The 19,959-nt window shown below is 44.8% G+C and overlaps 3 protein-coding genes across 5 annotated transcripts; all 3 read left to right on the top strand.

The window, feature by feature from the left end:
* Positions 1-1,053: 1,053 nt before the first annotated feature.
* LOC118941031 (coagulation factor VII) lies at positions 1,054-4,065 on the top strand. Of its 2 annotated transcripts, none has more exons than XM_036951350.2 (8): positions 1,054-1,261; positions 1,585-1,757; positions 1,865-1,889; positions 2,286-2,399; positions 2,516-2,659; positions 2,851-2,945; positions 3,039-3,159; positions 3,288-4,065. In XM_036951350.2, exons 1-8 carry the CDS (start codon positions 1,165-1,167, stop codon positions 3,830-3,832), a joined length of 1,314 nt encoding a protein of 437 aa, XP_036807245.1. In that variant the 5' UTR covers positions 1,054-1,164; the 3' UTR covers positions 3,833-4,065. The 2 variants fall into 2 exon arrangements, with proteins under 2 accessions (XP_036807245.1, XP_036807246.1); XM_036951351.2 differs by having other exon boundaries at positions 1,072-1,261; positions 1,591-1,757.
* Positions 4,066-4,193: 128 nt separating this feature from the next.
* Positions 4,194-8,818, top strand: LOC110512308 (coagulation factor VII). 2 transcript variants are annotated; one of them, XM_036951344.2, is made up of 8 exons: positions 4,194-4,393; positions 4,613-4,776; positions 4,911-4,935; positions 5,067-5,183; positions 5,278-5,418; positions 7,529-7,656; positions 7,741-7,861; positions 7,950-8,818. In XM_036951344.2, the coding sequence occupies exons 1-8, from the start codon at positions 4,336-4,338 to the stop codon at positions 8,585-8,587; spliced, it is 1,392 nt and encodes a 463-aa protein (XP_036807239.1). In that variant the 5' UTR covers positions 4,194-4,335; the 3' UTR covers positions 8,588-8,818. The 2 variants fall into 2 exon arrangements, with proteins under 2 accessions (XP_036807239.1, XP_036807240.1); XM_036951345.2 differs by having other exon boundaries at positions 4,279-4,393; positions 4,510-4,776.
* A 2,708-nt stretch (positions 8,819-11,526) lies between these two features.
* On the top strand, positions 11,527-17,367 carry LOC118936561 (coagulation factor VII). Its single transcript, XM_036951342.2, has 8 exons — positions 11,527-12,848; positions 12,989-13,152; positions 13,311-13,335; positions 13,565-13,678; positions 14,199-14,336; positions 14,507-14,613; positions 15,054-15,174; positions 15,294-17,367. Exons 1-8 carry the CDS (start codon positions 12,791-12,793, stop codon positions 16,001-16,003), a joined length of 1,437 nt encoding a protein of 478 aa, XP_036807237.1. The 5' UTR covers positions 11,527-12,790; the 3' UTR covers positions 16,004-17,367.
* Positions 17,368-19,959: the final 2,592 nt, after the last annotated feature.

The following is a 19,959-nucleotide window of genomic DNA, read 5'->3' as shown; positions in this document are numbered from 1 at the left end:
TGGCCAAATCCAATACAACACATTACTATGTACCACTCTCCATATTTTCAAGCATATTGGTGGCTGTATCATGTTATGGGTATGCTTGTAATCGTTAATGACTGGGGAGTTTTTTTTAGCATAGAAATTAACAGAATGGAGCTAAGCACAGGCAACATCATAGAGGAAAACCTGATTCAGTTTGCTTTCCACCAGACACTGGGAGATGAATTCACCTTTCAACAGGACAATAACCTAAAACATGACAAATCTACACGAGTTGCTTACCAAGAAGACAGTGAATGTTCCTGAGTGGGCGAGTAACAGTTTTGAATTAAATCTGCTTGAAAATCTATGGAAAATGGTTGTCTAGCAATGATCAACAACCAATTTGACAGAACTTGAAAATGTTTTAAAAGAATTATGGGCAAATGTTGCACAATCCCAGTGTGTGAAGCTCTTAGCGACTTACCCAAAGGTGTTGACTCTGGTGTGAATACTTATGTAAATGATATATTTCTGTATTTCATTTTCAATACATTTGCAAACATTTCTAATAACATGTGATTATGGGGTTTTGTGTGTAGATGGGTGAATTTGATCCATTTAGAAATCAGGCTGTAATACAACGAACTGTGGAATAAGTCAAAGGGTACAAATACATTCTGAAGGCCCTGTATCTTCCTCAGTGACAGTTCTGTCTTCCCTCCCTCAATATGACGTGTTAGTTCTATAGTGGCAATAGACTACATTAATATTGATGTGGGCAGTTATTTTAGGAAGCTGCGTTGAGGATATGTTGCCTCAGAGCCATTATAGCTTTCTGCACTGTAAACGATACTGCCTTTCAAAGCAAAAGAGCAGTAACTGCACATTTCATCAACAATTAGTTATTTACAGTTTTGATACAATGAATACATGCTTTATCATGTGGACAAATATCCTGCCTCCACTGTGTTGTTATACAACAGCACCTCCTGTTGGTGTGATACTAGTAATGCCTCCATGGCTCCAGTCCAGTCATTGTATTTCACAATGTTAGTCTCCCAGTCAACTGCCCTGTGGGTTTACCCTGATACATGTTCTGTCAGGGAGGGGAGAGAGAAATTGATTTGCTGTGCGTGTGTTTGTGGAGTATGTGTTTGTGGGAGGACTGAACTTGGATTGAGCCCTGAGAGCTCAGTAATGGAGTCGTCTACGACCACGGACGCTCTGAAAGTGCAGCTCAGACACCTTATCCTGCTAGTCCTCTATATCCCAGCCTGCACCGGACTCCCTGGAGGTGAGTCTCAGATCAGAGGATGTGAATTACTTTAGTGGTCTTGGTTGAGCCCTGTGCCTTTCAAATACAGCACCACACGCTGCTGGCTATTCAATGCCCTGCTTGACTTCCTGTCTGTCTATCTGTCTTTCTGTCAGTCTGACTGTACAGAGACTGTTTACAGCCTTGTGTGTGCAGTAATAGCAACTTTTCAACCACCCATGGTCTTCATTGGGATTCTTCTTCCTTTTCCTACTATTTGTACTCTGTTCCTATGGAAGTTTGTTGGATGTCTATCAATTTAAAGTCTATGTAGTGTGAGCAGTCATGTCCCATCCTGGCAGCTCCAGTGTTCCTGAGCACACAGGAGGCCAATGAGGTGCTCCATCATCAGCGGTCGCGGCGTGCTAACAGCCTGCTGGAGGAGCTGAGACTGGGAGACCTGGAGAGAGAGTGTCTGGAGGAGCAATGTGGCTACGAGGAGGCACGGGAGATCTTCACCCTCCCCGAACAATTGGTGAGTTTAAACTGAATGATCAGATGGAATCTGAGGAGGTAGGTTCTCCATATTTGTCCCAGAACATTAGAGTCTTTTTAAATAGCCCTCTCTCTTGTTTTATGCAGGAGGAGTTCTGGAAGAGCTACTCAGGTAGGCTATCTTCAGGGGACTCACCTACTCATTCCAGGGGTTTTCTTTATTTTTACTATTTTCTACATTGTAGAATAATAGTGAAGACATCAAAGCTATGAAATAACACATATGGAATCATTTAGTAACCAAAAAAAGGGTGGCTACTTTGAAGAATCTAAAATATATTTAGATTTGTTTAACAATTTTTTTGGTTACTACATGATTCCATATGTGATATTTTATAGTTTTGATGTCTTCACTATTATTCTACCATGTAGAAAATATAGTAAAAAATAAATGAGTAGGTGTGTCCAAACCTTCGACTGGTACTGTACATTTAGCCAAATCTACATATATTTCTCGTTTCTCATTATAATGGTTCTAATAATAATCTAATATTGTCTCTGTCTGTAGTGGTGGATCAGTGTGAGTCTGGCCCCTGCTTGAATGGGGCTACCTGTGTAGGTCAGGTGAACACCTACATCTGCATATGTCTCCCTGGGTTTGATGGACGAAACTGTGGCCAAAGTAGGTACAACACACCTCTGTCGAATCACTGAAATTGGCTCTTGGATATTCTTCAATAATGGTCTCCATTTCTCTTGTCTCTTGGTTCCTGTCTGTCTCTATCGCCACCTCCACAGCCTTGATGAACTCTTATGATGGTTGTCTGTACAGAAATGGGGGATGTGAGCACTTCTGTACAGAGTTTCCAGACCTGTCTCACCATTGTCACTGTGCCCCTGGGTACAGCCTGGACAATGACAGCAGTAGCTGCATACCCCAAGGTCTGTATCACACTGGGCCAAACCCTAACAACTACAACTCCCAACAGCCCTGTGCTTCTTGAGGCCATCTCCATACAAGCACTTAATCTTCTCCTTTTGTAGTCCTTCTCTTGCCTGTATTCTCTCTTTATCCTCAACTCCTAACCTCTCTCCCTCTCGCTCTCTCTCTCTCTCGCTCTCTCTCCTCTTAGTTCCGTTTCCCTGTGGAAGAATTGTAAAAACGTTCAGGCCCGGGCCCCGAATTGTGAAAGGCACAATTTGTCCTAAGGGAGAGTGCCCATGGCAGGTATAGCATTTACTGTAGTTATTGACTGACCAACACGTGGCTAGATCCAGATCTATGTCTGTCTCACTCTCTCCTCTCCCTCTGTCACTGCAGGTTATGCTGGAGTACATGAATGAATATAAATGTGGGGGGATCCTCTTGGCTCCACATTGGATCCTTACTGCTGCCCACTGTATGTGGCACACGACTGCCTCCCATTGGCAAGTCACAGTGGGTGAGTGGGCAAATGGTATTACAGTGTTCTCTCAACGCTCCCAGTATCCCAGCTGCCACAAAACCCAATTCTAACTATCACCTCTGAGTGTTCACTGTCCACTGATCCTGAGTTCCTCCCCCTTCAAGGTGAACACAACCGTGCGAAGAAGGAGGGCACAGAGCAGGTTCGCCGGGTGACGAGGATGCTGATCCACCCCCAATACAACCACACCTCCACAGACCGGGACCTGTCTCTGCTCTACCTCAAGAGGGAAGTAGTGCTTGGACCCTTCGTGGTGCCTGTGTGCTTGCCCGCCTTGGACGGCTCCTTCGGGCGCACACTGGGGGCCATGCGCACCTCCGTGGTGAGTGGCTGGGGCCGCCTGGCTCAGTCGGGACCCCCGTCCACTCTGCTCCAGAGGCTGGAGGTTCCTCGGGTCCCCCTACAGGAGTGTCGCACCACAGGCCTCAATGTGACCATGAACATGCTGTGTGCTGGGTTCAGGGATGGGAAAAAGGATGCGTGCCAGGGGGACAGCGGAGGGCCCCTGGTCACCCGCTACAAGAACACCTGGTTTCTGACGGGAGTGGTGAGCTGGGGTAAAGGGTGCGCCCAAGAGGACGTCTATGGAATCTATACCCGCGTCTCTAACTTCCTGGACTGGATCAATCAGACCATGGCGACCGGCTGAGTGGGAGTGTCCATTTAAAAACACCCCTCCAAAAAACACTGACATATCTCCTCAAGGATGATGCTGGATAATAGCCAAGACACAATCCTGCTCCAAACTAGAATCTGGATTAAGATGTAAACTCTAAATATAATGATGACATTAATCTTTATAGTTTCTTAGACAACCCTAAGATATATATTTTCTTTGATCCAATTATTAACAGAATAAATAAATAGTTATTTGAAAATAAAGTTGGATTGTTTTCCTAACTGATAAGAAACATAACACAACTTAGCGTGCATGTAGCCCTGAGATCAGTGATGTAACTGAAAGAGTGGGAGGGGCTGTGAAAGGGGCTGTGAAAGGGAGGGAAGAGCCTGCATAGGGTCAATGACAGAGGAAGGTAAGCACGTGTTAGGGGAGGGTTAGGGCCCAAATCAAGATTTTGTCCAGACTTTGGACCTGTGGACTGAGAGGAACAGAGAGCGACAGTGTGCTTAGATATTCTGAGGGCAGTCATCATGTGGCTTCATGTTCTCTGTCTTACATTAAGTATCCGCTGCTGTCATCCCGCCTCAGGTAAGTTAACTTACCCCTACGTATGTGTTTTTGTGTGTGTGTTTGTTTATAACTTTAGTTTGTAAATATGCATTCATTTATGTACAATACATATGTACCTGTTTGCCTGTGTGCAGTTTGTGCATGTGTGTGTGTGTGTTTGTGTGTGTCTGTGTGTGTTTGTGCATATGTGTCTATGTGTGTGTGTGTGTACAACTCCCCTCTCCTCCGGTCTTGCAGTGTTCTTGGCGCGGGACCAGGCCCATGGCCTCCTCATCCGGCCTAAGCGTGCCAACAGCGGCTGGTTCGAGGAGCTCAAAAGGGGGGACCTGGAGCGAGAATGCCTTGAGGAGAAGTGTTCCAAAGAGGAGGCGCGGGAAGTGTTTGAGCACGAACAGGCTACGGTCAGTGCCTGGTTGAATCACAATCTGATCATGAACAGACCATAGTCTGCATGATAGGCAAAAAAACAATAATGACTCTGAACATGATTCCTACCTGATATCCTCAGTGAATTGTCCCCATTCTCTTCCCTTAGGAGGAGTTCTGGAGAAACTACAATGGTGAGCTTCTGTGCAGTGTGTCATTTCTACAGTCACAAATACCCAGACACCACCACCACTATATTTTAATCTTTTAACATCTTTGTTGATCATGAGATCCCAAATGTACACAAATGTATTCATCCTTACAGTTCAAGACAGCTGCCAATCTGACCCCTGCCAGAACAAAGGAAGCTGCTCTAGCATATCAGGATCTTCTTACACCTGCCTGTGTCTGCCAGGCTTCAGTGGACGGAACTGCGAGCTAGGTAAGAGTTCTTGATGGGAGATGTTTCTGTGGAAACTTTAGTTTCCAAGGTTTCTTTTTCCCATTTACTTACATAAACACATTCTTTATGTCAGCATTCAAGGCCATTCCTGACTCCTGCTTGCATGAGAACGGGGGCTGTGAGCACTTCTGCGAGGAGGAGGGGGGCCGACGCAACTGTTCATGTGCAGACGGCTATTTCCTGGGGACTGATGGACAGCGTTGCCTGACACAAGGTTAGCAGTCACAGCCACAGGCCATGGGCCATGTCAACGTTGTATGATCAGTTGTATTGTCATCATCTATGATGTTATCTGTGGATGCATCCCAAATGGCATCCTATGTCCTATACACCGAGTGTACAAAACATTAGGAACACTTTCTTAATATTGAGTTGCACCCCCTTTTACCTTCATAACAGCCTCAATTCGTCAGGGCATGGATTCTACAAGGTATCTAAAACGGTCCACAGGGTTGCTGGCCCTTGTTGATTCCAATTCTTCCCACGGTTGTGTCAAGTTGGCTGGATGTCCTTTGGGTGGTGGACCATTCTTGATACACACAGGAAATTGTTGAGCGTGAAAAACCCAGCAGCGCTGCAGTTCTTGAGACACTCAAACCGGTGCGCCTGGCATCTACTACCATACCTCGTTCAAAGACATCTAAATCTTTTGTCTTGCCCATTCACCCTCTGAATGGCATACAAACACAATCCATGTCTCAATTGTCTCAAGGCTTAAAAATCCTTCTTTAACCTGTCTCCTCCCCTTCATCTACACGGAATAAATAAGGGATCATAACTTTCACCTGGTCAGTCTACAGTATGTCGTGGAAAGAGCAAGTGTTCCTAATGTTTTGTGCACTCAGTGTATAGTGTAGTACTTTAACAAAAGTAGTGCACTATATAGGGAAATAGGGTGCCATTTGGGACGTACCCTCTGGTTGTAGTATATACACCCTCTGGTTGTAGTATATACACCCTCTGGTTGTAGTATATACACCCTCTGGTTGTAGTATATACACCCTCTGGTTGTAGTATATACACCCTCTGTGCATTCAGAAAGTCGTCAGACCCCTTTACTTTTTGTAAAAAAATGTTACTTTACAGCCTTTTTCCTCATCAATCTACACACAATACCCCATAATGACAAAGCAAAAACAGGTTTTCAGAAATGTTTGCTAATTTAAAAAAAACTGATATCACATTTACAAGTATTCAGACCCTTTACTCAGTATTTTGTTGAAGCACCTTTGGTAGCGATTACAGCCTTGAGTCTTCTTGAGTATGAAGCTACAAGCTAGGCACATCAAAGATTTCTCTGTACTTTTCTCTGTTCATCTTTGCCTCGATCCTGACTATTCTCCCAGTCCCTGTTACTGAAAAACATCCCCACCGCATGATGCTGCCACCACCATGCTTCACCTTAGGGATGGTGCCAGGTTTCCTCCAGACGTGACTCTTGGCATTCAGGACAAAGAGTTCATTCTTGGTTTCATCATACCAGAGAATCTTGTTTCTCATGGTCTGAGAGTCTTTAGGTGCCTTTTGGCAAACTCCAAGTGGGCTGTCATGTGCCTTTTACTGAGGTGTGGCTTCCATCTGGCCACGCTATCATAAAGGCCTGATTGGTGGCGTGCTGCAGAGGTGGTTTCCCATCTGGAAGGTTCTCCCATCTCCGCAGAGGAACTCTAGAGCTCTGTCAGTGTTACCATCAGGTTCTTGTTCACCTCCCTGACCAAGGCCATTCTCCCCCAATTGCTCAGTTTGCCTGGGCGGCCAGCTCTAGGAAGAGTCTTGGTGGTTCCAAACTTCTTCCATTTAAGAATAATGTGGGCCACTTTGTTCTTGGGGACCTTCAATGCTGCAGACATTTTTTGGTACCCTTCCTCAGATATATGTCGGCACTCTACGGACAATTCCTTCGACCTCATGGCTTGGTTTTTGCTCTGACGTGCACTGGCAACTGTGGGACCTTAAATAGACAGGTGTGTGCCTTTCCCAAATCATGTCCAATCAATTGAAGTCACCCTAGGTGGACTCTAATCAAGCTGTAGAAAAATCTGAAGGATGATCAATGGAAACAGGATGCACCGGAGTTCAATTTTGAGTCTCATAGTAAAGGGACTAAATACTTATGTAAATAGGTATCTGTTTTTTATTTGTAATAAATGTGCAAAAATTTTAAAACCTGTTTTCGCTTTGTGATTATGGGGTATTGTGTGTAGATTGCTATTCATTTAATCAATTTTCGAATAAGGCTGTAACGTAACAAAATGTGGGAAAAGTCAAGGGGCCTGAATAATATCTGAAGGCACTGTATGACCTCTGGTCTCTCGTGGCTCCAGAAACAATGGCCTGCGGGAAAGTTCCTGTCCTGCACGGCAGCGCCTCCGAGAAGGGAGACGTACCGTTGGACCCCCGTTCACGCATCGTGGGGGGAACAGAGTGCCCTAAGGGTCACTGCCCCTGGCAGGTACAGTATGAACCAGTGGCGGCGGACAAGTTTATGTATCTGACGTAGAGGTGAAGTCTCTTTCCCCACGGTGTGTTTCTACAGGTGTTGTTAGTGAGAAATGAGAAGGGCTTTTGTGGAGGAGTCATCTACAAACCCACCTGGATCCTCACTGCCTCTCACTGCTTGGAGAATATCAAGGCCCAGCACCTGAAGGTGGTGGCAGGTATGGACTGTTTTTATTTAGAAAAGAGTCAATACAGCTGTTGTGTGTTGAAGTCTGAGTTGTTTCAACCTTTTCTGAATGTGCCCAGGTGAACATGACACAGAGAAAGACGAGGGTACGGAACAGACCATAGATGTGGCAGAGATCATTATGCACAACAGCTACGTGTCAGACACGGCGGACAGCGATATCGCCCTGCTACGTCTGAAGACTGCCATCACTATGACGCCTTTCGCCGTGCCCGTCTGCCTGCCCACCCGCTCGATGGCGGAGCGTGAGCTCTGGGCCATCAACCTCCACACGGTAAGTGGCTGGGGCCGGCGCAGCGAGAACGGCCCTACGTCACGTGTCCTCCGGCGGCTGGAGGTGCCACGTATACGTACCCAGGACTGCGTTGAGATGAGCGGTGTCACGCTAACGGCTAACATGTTCTGCGCCGGCTACATCGAGGGCAAGCAGGACTCCTGTAAGGGGGACAGCGGCGGACCACTAGTCACCCGCTACAGAGACACCACATTCCTTTTGGGTATCGTCAGCTGGGGAAAGGGGTGCGCCCGGCCGGGGAACTACGGGATTTACACCCGCGTGTCCAACTACCTGGACTGGATCCACAACTACACGGCAGAGCAGCCGACAGTGCAACCGACAACGCAGCCGACAGCACAGCCACAGAACACCACGACCACACTACAAAACACCACGGCCAATCCAAATGCAGTCTTATAAGTGTCACAGAACAGGAGCAGTGCTGAGCCCAGTACCTTATTGGGTTCAACTTGTAGTACATCTCTGAAACCATATTTGGCTTTCAGATTATATTATTTATATTTATCATGTTTTGTTTCTCGTGCTTCAACTACACTTTCTAAAGTTTTTCTGTATGTTTGTTGATTTTATGGTTTGATTTCCCTCTGAATTTTTTTTTTTTAATAAACGCTTGATTGATGCCAAAGTAAACTGACCCTTCTGCTGTGTCATGATAACCATCAAGGCAAACTGACTCTTACATAAGTTGGTGTTCAATTACAATGCATTTGCCATCTTAAAACAAAGCTGCTTGCATTCTGCACAAACCCCGCAGGCTCTTTGTGTATGTGGGGACAGTCACTGCATTATATGTTATGACCCCTGTGCAGTTAGTTGGACCAACAGGATTGAGGGTATAAAATGTAATTTTGTATTATCAGGGAACAATCTTCTCAAACTAAGGCAATTGTATATGTATTTAGCAAAATATGACCAGAATAGTGGTAGACATATGAACACAAAGGCTGTCAGAATTGCTGAGTGTTGTAGCCGTTTCAAATATATTACAATAAAACACTGTTCTAGAAGCATTCACTGATGTCTATTAATTAACATGATATGCAATATGATTCTGTAAATTGTGTTAAAATGAAGAAATGTGATGTGAAACCTTCCCCGTATATATTGCACCCTACTTGAAATCCCATTTGAGTAAATCAGTGATTGTTACTCTTATCTGTGAATCTATCTAAAAGATAGCGAAGGAGTCAGGTGCAGGACACATATACGAGTAACAATCACTGATTTACTCAATCCAAAACGTAACAAAATCCTGTTCCAAACAAGGACAAAACAGGACTCAAAATACAACACACCGGAATACACGAAAGACAATCACGCACAAAACAGAAAGGGAAACCAGAGGGTTAAATAAGGAACATAATTATGAGATGGGAACCAGGTGTGTAAACAGACAAAACAAAAGGAAAAATGAAACATGGATCGGTGGCGTCTAGAAAGCCGGTGACGTCGAAAGCTACCCGAACAAGGAGAGGGAACCACTTCGGTGGAAGTCGTTACAATTGGTCTGTCATTGCCACAACATTAATAGGTGTAATATGCCTAATCCTAATAAAAAAATATGATAGATATGTAGATAACACAACCAAATTAGGCAGGTTTGCAAAATGAATAATCTTTGTAAAATATTAGCAAAATGTTTCTAAAAATTTGCAAAAAACTCTATTTATATAACTGACTTTGGTTAGCATTTGGAGCCTTCATTTCTGTATTTTATTTTCAAACAATAAATTATAATATTCCTAAAGGGTTCTTTCACTGGTTTGTATTGATTATAATGATATACAATAATATGCCATATTGTTAAATGTAAAATCTAAGTATTGAATCCTGACATTCCAACATAACATTCTAACAAACCGCCTGCTGATGAGGGGAGTCAACTTACATAGCTGGCGAAGTACTAAAGTCTTAGGTCCTATGGTTTTTAAGATGAGATCCACACAATAGAATGTTCCATTGTTGCATGTGAACATTCCAACTTGTCTCAACATTCCTTTATCAGCCTGTGAACATTGTATTGCTTAGACTCCCATACAACAAGATATATAAAGGTGTGAAAAACATAGTAATCTACTGTTTAGGAGATAGGCTGTCATATATCAATTTGATCAGGGGCTTGTGGGGAACAATTTAATACCATCAAACCTTTGCTACCCAAAAGTGGATTTTTTTTCCGCTGGCCCATGGACTAGAACAGGCATTGAAACAAGCAAGCAATTCTATAAAGTTGTTTAAATACTTTGTAGCCTAGCTACTTTCTCCTGTTGTGCATCAGTGGGTCTATTTACACTGGGGGTACCTTTGGACCCTCCAAACAAGAGATAGGCCCTAGCTGTCTCTGCCTGGCCGGTTCCCCTCTCTCCACTGGGATTCTCTGCCTCTAACCCTATTACAGGGGCTGAGTCACTGGCTTACTTACTGGTGCTCTTCCATGCCGTCCCTAGGAGGGGTGCGTCACTTGAGTGGGTTGAGTCACTGATGTGATCTTCCTGTCTGGGTTGGCACCCCACCTTGGGTTGTGCCATGGCGGAGATCTTTGTGGGCTATACTCGGCCTTGTCTCAGGATGGTAAATTGGTGGTTGAAGATATCCCTCTAGTGGTGTGGGGGCTGTGTTTTTGCAAAGTGGGTGGGCTTATATCCTGCCTGTTTGGCCCTGTCCGGGAGTGTCGTTTGATGGGGCCACAGTGTCTCCCGACCCCTCCTGTCTCAGCCTCCAGTATTTATGCTGCAGTAGTTTATGTGTCGGGGGGCTAGGGCCAGTCTGTTATATCTGGAGTATTTCTCCTGTCTTATCAGGTGTCTTGTGTGAATTTAAGTATGTTCTCTCCAATTCTCTCTCTCTCTTTCTCTTTCTCTCTTTCTTTCTTTCTTTCTCTCGGAGGACCTGAGCCCTAGGACTATGCCTCAGGACTACCTGGCCTGATGACTCCTTGCTGTCCCCAGTCCACCTGGCCGTGCTGCTGCTCCAGTTTCAACTGTTCTGCCTGCGGCTATGGAACCTTGACCTGTTCACCGGACATGCTACCTGTCCCAGACCTGCTGTTTTCAACTCTCTAGAGACAGCAGGAGCGGTAGAGATACTCTGAATGATCGGCTATGAAAAGCCAACTGACATTTACTCCTGAGGTGCTGACCTGTTGCACCCTCGACAACCACTGTGATTATTATTATTTGACCCTGCTGGTCATCTATGAACATTTGAACATGTTGGCTATGTTCTGTTAAAATCTCCACCCGGCACAGCCAGAAGAGGACTGACCACCCCTCATAGCCTGGTTCCTCTCTAGGTTTCCTCCTAGGTTCTGGCCTTTCTAGGGAGTTTTTCCTAGCCACCGTGCTTCTACACCTGCATTGCTTGCTGTTTGGGGTTTTACGCTGTGTTTCTGTACAGCACCTTGAGATATCAGCTGATGTAAGAAGGGCTTTATCAATACATTTGATTTGGTTTGAGCTACATACATTCAATGATGCATATCATGAAATCAAATATTTGAATGATTGTGAACGATTATGATATTACAAAGGATAGTGAAAAATGTATTATAACAGGTAAATATAGGGATCAAAGGTCATATTTAAGATACACTACATGGCCAAAAGTATTTGGACAGCTGCTTGTCGAAGATCTCATTCCAAAACTGTTGCCACAAAGTTGGAAGCACAGAATTTTCTAGAATGTCATTGTATGTTGTAGCGTTAAGATTTCCCTTCACTGGAACTAAGGGCCCTAGCCTGAACCATGAAAAAGAACCCCAGAACATTATTCCTCCTCCACCAAACTTTACATTTGGCACTATGCATTGGGGCAGGTAGTGTTTTCCTGGCATCTGCCAAACCCAAATTCATCCAGATGGTGAAGCGTGATTCATCACTCAAGAGAATGCATTTCCACTGCTCCAGAGTCCAATGGCGACGAGCTTTACACCACTCCAGCCGACGCTTGGCATTGTGCATGGTGATCTTAGGCTTTTGTGCATCTGCTCGGCCATGGAAACCCATTTCATGAAGCTCCCGACTAACAGTTCTTGCGCTGATTTTGCTCCCAGGGGCAGTTTGGAACTCGGTAGTGAGTGTTGCAGCCGAGGACAGAATTTGTTTAAGCGCTAAGGACTTGGCGGTCCAGTTCTGTGAGCTTGTGTGGCCTACCACTTACCGGCTGAGACATTCTTATTCCTAGAAGTTTACACTTCACAATAACAGCACTTACAGTTGCCCAGCTCTAACAGAGCAGACATTTGAGGAACTGACTGAGCTCACTGAGCTCAGTACGGTCCATTCTACTGACATTGTTTGTCTATGGAGATTGCATGGCTGTGTGCTCGATTGTATACACGTCAGCAACTGGTGTGACTGAAATAGCCGAATCCACTCATTTGAAGGTGTGTCCACATTCTTTTGTCCATGTAGTGTAAGACATAGGCCTAATCCTCTGGTTCAGGTCTGGTCACCATCACCCAGATGTGGCAACTGTTTGCAGAGCAGTGGGAGTGAGCTGTTGGAGTGAGTGGGAGTGAGCTGTTGGAGTGAGTGGGAGTCATATGAGCTGGAATTGTTTACCTCAAATCGTTCCAGTTCTGGGTGATTCAGGTCCGCCACGATGCTGCTGAAAACATTTTGTGCACTTTGGGCCATTTCAACTGTCATTTCTGCCGCTGGTAAGTTTGTTTCGAAAACATATATTTTGAATCTAGCGTTACAGTTAGTTAAATGATAAAGTCATATTTTTTTTAAAGATGGAGAGGTGCCAAATGTCAGTTGTTGTCTTTCTTTTATGGTTTGTCATTCGATGTTTAAGTCTTCTTGAAGAAGGATGATGCGCACCTGGTGCTTGACAGAGCAAGGCGCGCCAACAGCGGCTACTTCGAGGAGGTGAAACAGGGCAATCTCGAGCGCGAGTGTGTCGAGGAAATTTGTAACTATGAAGAGGCTCGGGAAGTTTTCGAGGACGACGCCCAAACGGTGCAATTTTGTAGTAATTTCACTTGGTGAAATATTTGCTATTACTTTAATTGAAGCACTATTTTGATTTAATTTAATGAAATATTTAGCAATGCATAGGAACATGTGAGAATTCCAGAGAACTCTTAAAACTGACTATGTATGGTTTGTTTCCACAGAAAAGGTTTTGGTTGACATACACGGGTAAATCAGATTTTTCTATGTGGACTGTACACAAAAAATTCCAACCAGCCTAAAATATATGATAGAGTATTGCTTTCATTCATTTTCATAAAATGCTAATTATATTGTTGTATAAAATCCAATATGGTAATAACATACATGTTATCACATTCCTAATTTATTTGCACAAGAAATGTCCAGCATGTCAAATAGCAAATGTCATATCCTTTACCCTATTGATCCCTCTAAGGTCAGGATCCCTGCCTGGTCAACCCATGCAAAAACAATGGAACTTGTGTTTACATGGATGACTCTTACACATGTCAGTGTCTGGAAGGCTATGAAGGGAAATACTGTCAGACAGGTAGGAAGAGAATTCCTAGCTGCCATTTTTATACCAATAGTTTACGCCAGTGTTTCTTAATCCTGGTCCTGGGGTCCCAAAGGGGTGCACATTTCTGTTTTTGCCCTAGCACTGCACACCTGATTCCACTAATCAAATGTTAGATAATGAGTTGATTAGTTGAATCAAATCTAATGTTTTTGTCACATGCTCCGAATACAACAGACCTTACAGTAAAATGCTTACAGACAAGCCCTTAACCAACAATGCAGTTTTAAGAAAAATAAGTCTTAAGAAAGTATGTGTGCTCAGATGTGTAGTGCTAGGGCAAAAACCAAAATGTGCACCCCCTTTGGGTTTCCAGGACCAGGATTAAGCAACACCGGTTTTCACAATAGTTTCATACCAATAGTTTATTGTAATTCCGCAGTAGTAAGAGCACCCTAATGTGAAGTGTTGCCAACATTTGCTAGTGATATGATATGTTGACCGCATTCTGCTCATCCTACTTGCGTTTCCCCTTTCTCCCAACATACTGTAGTGTTTGAGGACACCCTGAAATGCCTCTCCCTTAACGGGGAGTGCGAGCACTTCTGTAACAGTTCTGGGTCAAGACGCAAGTGTTCCTGCGCTCCTGGTTATGCCCTGGGAGAGGACGGAAGAGAGTGTGTTGCCCAAGGTACTAACTGTAACGGACAGTAGATGAGCCCAGATGTTTTGTTAAAGACGGGAAATCCCTGTTTGTTACGAACAGACTGTAATATTTACAGAACCAAAAGGAGCCAGCATGCATTTGTTGATGTATGAATAGAGTTAGAAACAACAACTCGTCTGTCTGTCTATTATCAGTTCAGTATCCGTGTGGTAAAATCCCAGGCTTGGAAGCTCCGATGAGCCAGGCACGAGTCAAACTAGTCGGTGGGAACCACTGTCCCAAAGGAGCCTGTCCATGGCAGGTAACACATCAACGCCTGGCTGGAGAGCACAATGGATCCATCCACCTCTTTCACATTTGATTGGCCAATACTACCCTTCTACATTTTCGTAATTTAGCAGACATTCTTATCCAGAGGGATTTAGAGTAGTGAGTGCATTTTTTGTGCTTGTCTCCCATGGGAATTAAACCCACCATGCTGGAATTGCAAGCACCATGATCTACCAACTAAGCCACACAGGGCATTATGTGGCATAGTTGGTAGAATAACTAAACCACAGTCATTCCCATACAACCACTATCCTTGAAGTCAAAGGGTGTACTATTAACTAGGTTAGTATCTATTACCACCTCTTCCATTAGGCATTATATGACATTAGACAGTATTATTTTGGTTTATGTACAATGAGATGTGATGGATGAGTGGCCAATTTGTCTTTGTGATGGGACTGGTGGTTGCAGGTCCTATTGGAGCATAAAGGCACTAGTCTGTGTGGTGGGGTCATAGTTCATCCTGACTGGGTCATCACTGCTGCCCACTGTGTCGTGGATAGAGACACCAAGGACCTGATGGTGGTCGCAGGTAGGTTACGGTGTGGGTGTGGGTTGTGTTCCTTTCATAGAGCTTCTAGAAACATACATTATTTGTGTCCCTGTGTCACATAAACAAAACACTGTCCTAATTAACAACACTGTTTCCAGGGGAACACAACATTGACGTAGAAGAGGGCAGCGAGCAGAGGATCCCCGTGGCCAGAGCCATACCCTACAACCTGTACGACCCGGCAACAGGTGACAGTGACATCGCCCTGCTGCGTCTGAGAGGGCGTGTAACTCTGGGCCCTGACGCTGTACCCATCTGCCTGCCTCAGCAACACTTCGCCAAGAGCGAGCTGGCGGCCGTCCGCTTTCACACCCTTAGCGGCTGGGGGAAGCGCACCAACGGGGGCAACGATCCCAAACCTGGCACCCCGCCAGCCCCCTCCTCGCCCTTCCTCCGCAGGCTAGCCGTGCCCATCCTGCCCAACTCTGAGTGCACCCTCAAGAGCGGCTTCAACTTCACCCAGAACATGCTGTGTGCCGGCTACATGGAGGGGAACCAGGAGGCCTGTAGGGGGGACGACGGGAGCCCCCTGGTCACTTACTACGGGACCACCCACTTCCTGATGGGCGTGGTGGGCTGGGGGAAGGGCTGCCCCAAACAGGGTTTCTATGGCGTCTACACTACCGTAGCCAACTACCTGGACTGGGCTGAGGAGGTGATGAATACTCCTTCAGTCGTTGCCCCGGTGCCTTCAGTCAGTGCCCCGGTGATGCCATTCCTGCTAGAGATGGCATTAGATGAGGTTCAGATTCAGCAGGCTACGGAGAAGTTATTGCCACCACCTCCCAATGTGCAGAGCATTGGCTAACTCCCATTAAATTTGTCACCAGTCACCACACAACACCAATTGTCATTACAGTGAATCTATTGTCACATAACATGAATAGATATTTTTATAGTACATGGAAGCTACAGTATATAATGCTAATGGTGTAGCATATCGTCCTGTTTCATCACTTTGTAATCAGACATCTTTTCACTCTGCTATTCTTTTCATTTGACTCTTAATGTGAAGTGTTTATTTGAAGTGGTGATTTGGATGACCTGATGCCATACAGAATGTTTGACCTGATGCCATACAGAATGTTTGACGTGATGCCATACAGAATGTTTGACTGACGCCATACAGAATGTTTGACCTGATGCCATACAGAATGTTTGACCTGATGCCATACAGAATGTTTGACCTGATGCCATACAAAATGTTTGACCTGATGCCATACAAAATGTTTGACCTGATGCCATACAGAATGTTTGACCTGATGCCACACAGAATGTTTGACCTGATGCCATACAGAATGTTTGACCTGATGCCATACAGAATGTTTGACCTGATTCCATACAGAATGTTTGAGCTGATGCCATACAGAATGTTTGACCTGATGCCATACAGAATGTTTGACCTGATGCCATACAGAATGTTTGACCTGATGCCATACAGAATGTTTGACGTGATGTCATACAGAATGTTTGACGTGATGTCATACAGAATGTTTGACGTGATGCCATACAGAATGTTTGACCTGATGCCATACAGAATGTTTGACCTGATGCCATACAGAATGTTTGACCTGATGCCATACAGAATGTTTGACCTGATGCCATACAGAATGTTTGACCTGATGCCATACAGAATGTTTGACCTGATGCCATACAGAATGTTTGACCTGATGCCATACAGAATGTTTGACCTGATGCCATACAGAATGTTTGACCTGATGCCATACAGAATGTTTGACCTGACGCCATACAGAATGTTTGACCTGACGCCATACAGAATGTTTGACCTGACGCCATACAGAATGTTTGACGTGATGCCATACAGAATGTTTGACCTGATGCCATACAGAATGTTTGACTGATGCCATACAGAATGTTTGACCTGATGCCATACAGAATGTTTGACCTGATGTCATACAGAATGTTTGACTGATGCCATACAGAATGTTTGACTGATGCCATACAGAATGTTTGACCTGACGCCATACAGAATGTTTGACCTGATGCCATACAGAATGTTTGACCTGATGCCATACAGAATGTTTGACGTGATGCCATACAGAATGTTTGACGTGATGCCATACAGAATGTTTGCTTCCCAATACGTACATTTACTTCCAAAGTTTCCTCTCTGATAGCTGATGAATAAATATTACTTGCTGACAAACTAAATCTTTGCCTCCTTTGTGTTATTTGTGTGAGTGTGTGTGAGTGAATGAAAAGTCCAAATGTATCCATAGCCACACTTCAGCAGTAGCTCATCTACATGGTATTTTCTCTGAAATGCATATTATCTGAGTCATACGCATTTCTTTAGATTTGCCGTTTAAGGCACCACAACACAGCAGGCTAAACCATTGGAATAATAAGATAATTTGTGTTTACCTAAATATTCATGTTAACTTGCTGGGACAACTCAACAAACAGCAGATCATACCTTTAATCTTAGCATGCTGAGTATTGCTATACAACAGACTATTGCAGATGGCAATGATAAAACCAATATACTACCAGATATGGATCTCTTGGACTGGTATTACTTCCCAGTATGACCGATTTCCCTAAAACAAATATGTAGTTCGGCTATTTGTAACATTGTACTTTCAATCATGAGTCAGTCTAGGTAAATAATTAGATCAGATGGCAAACATTAACCAAATCCTATAGTTTTTAAGATGAGATCCACAATAGAATGTTCCATTGTTGCATGTGAACATTCCAACTTGTCTCAACATTCCTTTATCAGCCTGTGAACATTGTATTGCTTAGACTCCCATACAACAAGATACACTGCTCAAAAAAATAAAGGGAACACTAAAATAACACATCCTAGATCTGAATGAATGAAATATTCTTATTAAATACTTTTTTCCATACATACGGTAGTTGAATGTGCTGACAAAATCACAAAAATTATCAATGGAAATCAAATTTATCAACCCATGGAGGTCTGGATTTGGAGTCACACTCAAAATTAAAGTGGAAAACCACACTAGAGGCTGATCCAACTTTGATGTAATGTCCTTAAAACAAGTCAAAATGAGGCTCAGTAGTGTGTGTGGCCTCCGCGTGCCTGTATGACCTCCCTACAACGCCTGGGCATGCTCCTGATGAGGTGGCGGATGGTCTCCTGAGGGATCTCCTCCCAGACCTGGACTAAAGCATCCGCCAACTCCTGGACAGTCTGTGGTGCAACGTGGCGTTGGTGGATGGAGCGAGACATGATGTCCCAGATGTGCTCAATTGGATTCAGGTCTGGGGAACGGGCGGGCCAGTCCATAGCATCAATGCCTTCCTCTTGCAGGAGTTGCTGACACACTCCAGCCACATGAGGTCTAGCATTGTCTTGCATTAGGAGGAACCCAGGGCCAACCGCACCAACATATGGTCTCACAAGGGGTTTGAGGATCTCATCTCGGTACTTAATGGCAGTCAGGCTACCTCTGGCGAGCACATGGAGGGCTGTGCGGCCACCCTAAAGAAATGCCACCCCACACCATGACAGACCCACCGCCAAACCGGTCATGCTGGAGGATGTTGCAGGCAGCAGAACGTTCTCCACGGCGTCTCCAGACTGTCACGTCTGTCACGTGCTCAGTGTGAACCTGCTTTCATCTGTGAAGAGCATAGGGCGCCCGTGGCGAATTTGCCAATCTTGGTGTGCTCTGGTAAATGCCAAACGTCCTGCACGGTGTTGGGCTGTAAGCACAACCCCCACCTGTGGACGCCGGGCCCTCATACCACCCTCAAGGAGTCTGTTTCTGACCGTTTGAGTAGACACATGCACATTTGTGGCCTGCTGGAGGTCATTTTGCAGGGCTCTGGCAGTGCTCCTCCTGCTCCTCCTTGCACAAAGGCGGAGGTAGCGGTCCTGCTGCTGAGTTGTTGCCCTCCTACGGCCTCCTCCACGTCTCCTGATGTACTGGCCTGTCTCCTGGTAGCGCCTCCATGCTCTGGACACTACGCTGAGAGACACAGCAAACCTTCTTGCCACAGCTCGCATTGATGTGCCATCCTGGATGAGCTGCACTACCTGAGCCACTTGTGTGGGTTGTAGACTCCGTCTCATGCTACCACTAGAGTGAAAGCACCGCCAGCATTCAAAAGTGACCAAAACATCAGCCAGGAAGCATAGGTACTGAGAAGTGGTCTGTGGTCACCACCTGTAGAACCACTCCTTTATTGGGGGTGTCTTGCTAAATGCCTATAATTTCCACCTGTTGTCTATTCCATTTGCACAACAGCATGTGACATTTATTGTCAATCAGTGTTGCTTCCTAAGTGGACAGTTTGATTTCACAGAAGTGTGATTGACTTGGAGTTACATTGTGTTGTTTAAGTGTTCCCTTTATTTTTTTGAGCAGTGTATATAAAGGTGTGAAAAACATAGTAATCTACTGTTTAGGAGATAGGCTATCGTATATCAATTTGATCAGGGGCTTGTGGGGAACAATTTAATACCATCAAACCTTTGCCACCCAAAAGTGGATTTTTTTTCTGCTGGCCCATGGACTAGAACAGGCATTGAAACAAGCAAGCAAATCTATAAAGTTGGTTAAATCCTTTGTAGCCTAGCTACTTTCTCCTGTTGTGCATCAGTGGGTCTATTTACACTGGGGGTACCTCTGGACCCTCCAAACAAGAAATAGGCCCTAGCTGTCTCTGCCTGTCTCTCCACTGGGATTCTCTGCCTCTAACCCTATTACAGGGGCTGAGTCACTGGCTTACTAGTGCTCTTCCATGCCGTCCCTAGGAGGGGTGCGT

The sequence above is a fragment of the Oncorhynchus mykiss genome, chromosome 18 (assembly GCF_057628025.1).
Source record: "Oncorhynchus mykiss isolate SJ-2025 chromosome 18, ASM5762802v1, whole genome shotgun sequence".
NCBI classification, from domain to species: Eukaryota; Metazoa; Chordata; class Actinopteri; order Salmoniformes; family Salmonidae; genus Oncorhynchus; species Oncorhynchus mykiss.
This window is presented reverse-complemented; position numbering and strand designations above follow the sequence as displayed.

Excerpts from the sequence above, each read along its gene's own strand:
- LOC118941031 (XM_036951350.2), top strand. The coding sequence starts at position 1,165 with ATGGAGTCGTCTACGACCACGGACGCTCTGAAAGTGCAGCTCAGACAC. Across the intron at positions 1,262-1,584 it reads CTGCACCGGACTCCCTGGAG|CTCCAGTGTTCCTGAGCACA; the intron begins GTGAGTCTCAGA and ends CCATCCTGGCAG. Across the intron at positions 2,946-3,038 it reads AGGGAGAGTGCCCATGGCAG|GTTATGCTGGAGTACATGAA; the intron begins GTATAGCATTTA and ends CTGTCACTGCAG.
- LOC118936561 (XM_036951342.2), top strand. The coding sequence starts at position 12,791 with ATGCTGCTGAAAACATTTTGTGCACTTTGGGCCATTTCAACTGTCATT. Across the intron at positions 13,153-13,310 it reads TCGAGGACGACGCCCAAACG|AAAAGGTTTTGGTTGACATA; the intron begins GTGCAATTTTGT and ends TTGTTTCCACAG. Across the intron at positions 13,336-13,564 it reads GTTTTGGTTGACATACACGG|GTCAGGATCCCTGCCTGGTC; the intron begins GTAAATCAGATT and ends GATCCCTCTAAG.
- LOC110512308 (XM_036951344.2), top strand. The coding sequence starts at position 4,336 with ATGTGGCTTCATGTTCTCTGTCTTACATTAAGTATCCGCTGCTGTCAT. Across the intron at positions 4,936-5,066 it reads GTTCTGGAGAAACTACAATG|TTCAAGACAGCTGCCAATCT; the intron begins GTGAGCTTCTGT and ends TCATCCTTACAG. Across the intron at positions 7,862-7,949 it reads GCACCTGAAGGTGGTGGCAG|GTGAACATGACACAGAGAAA; the intron begins GTATGGACTGTT and ends GAATGTGCCCAG.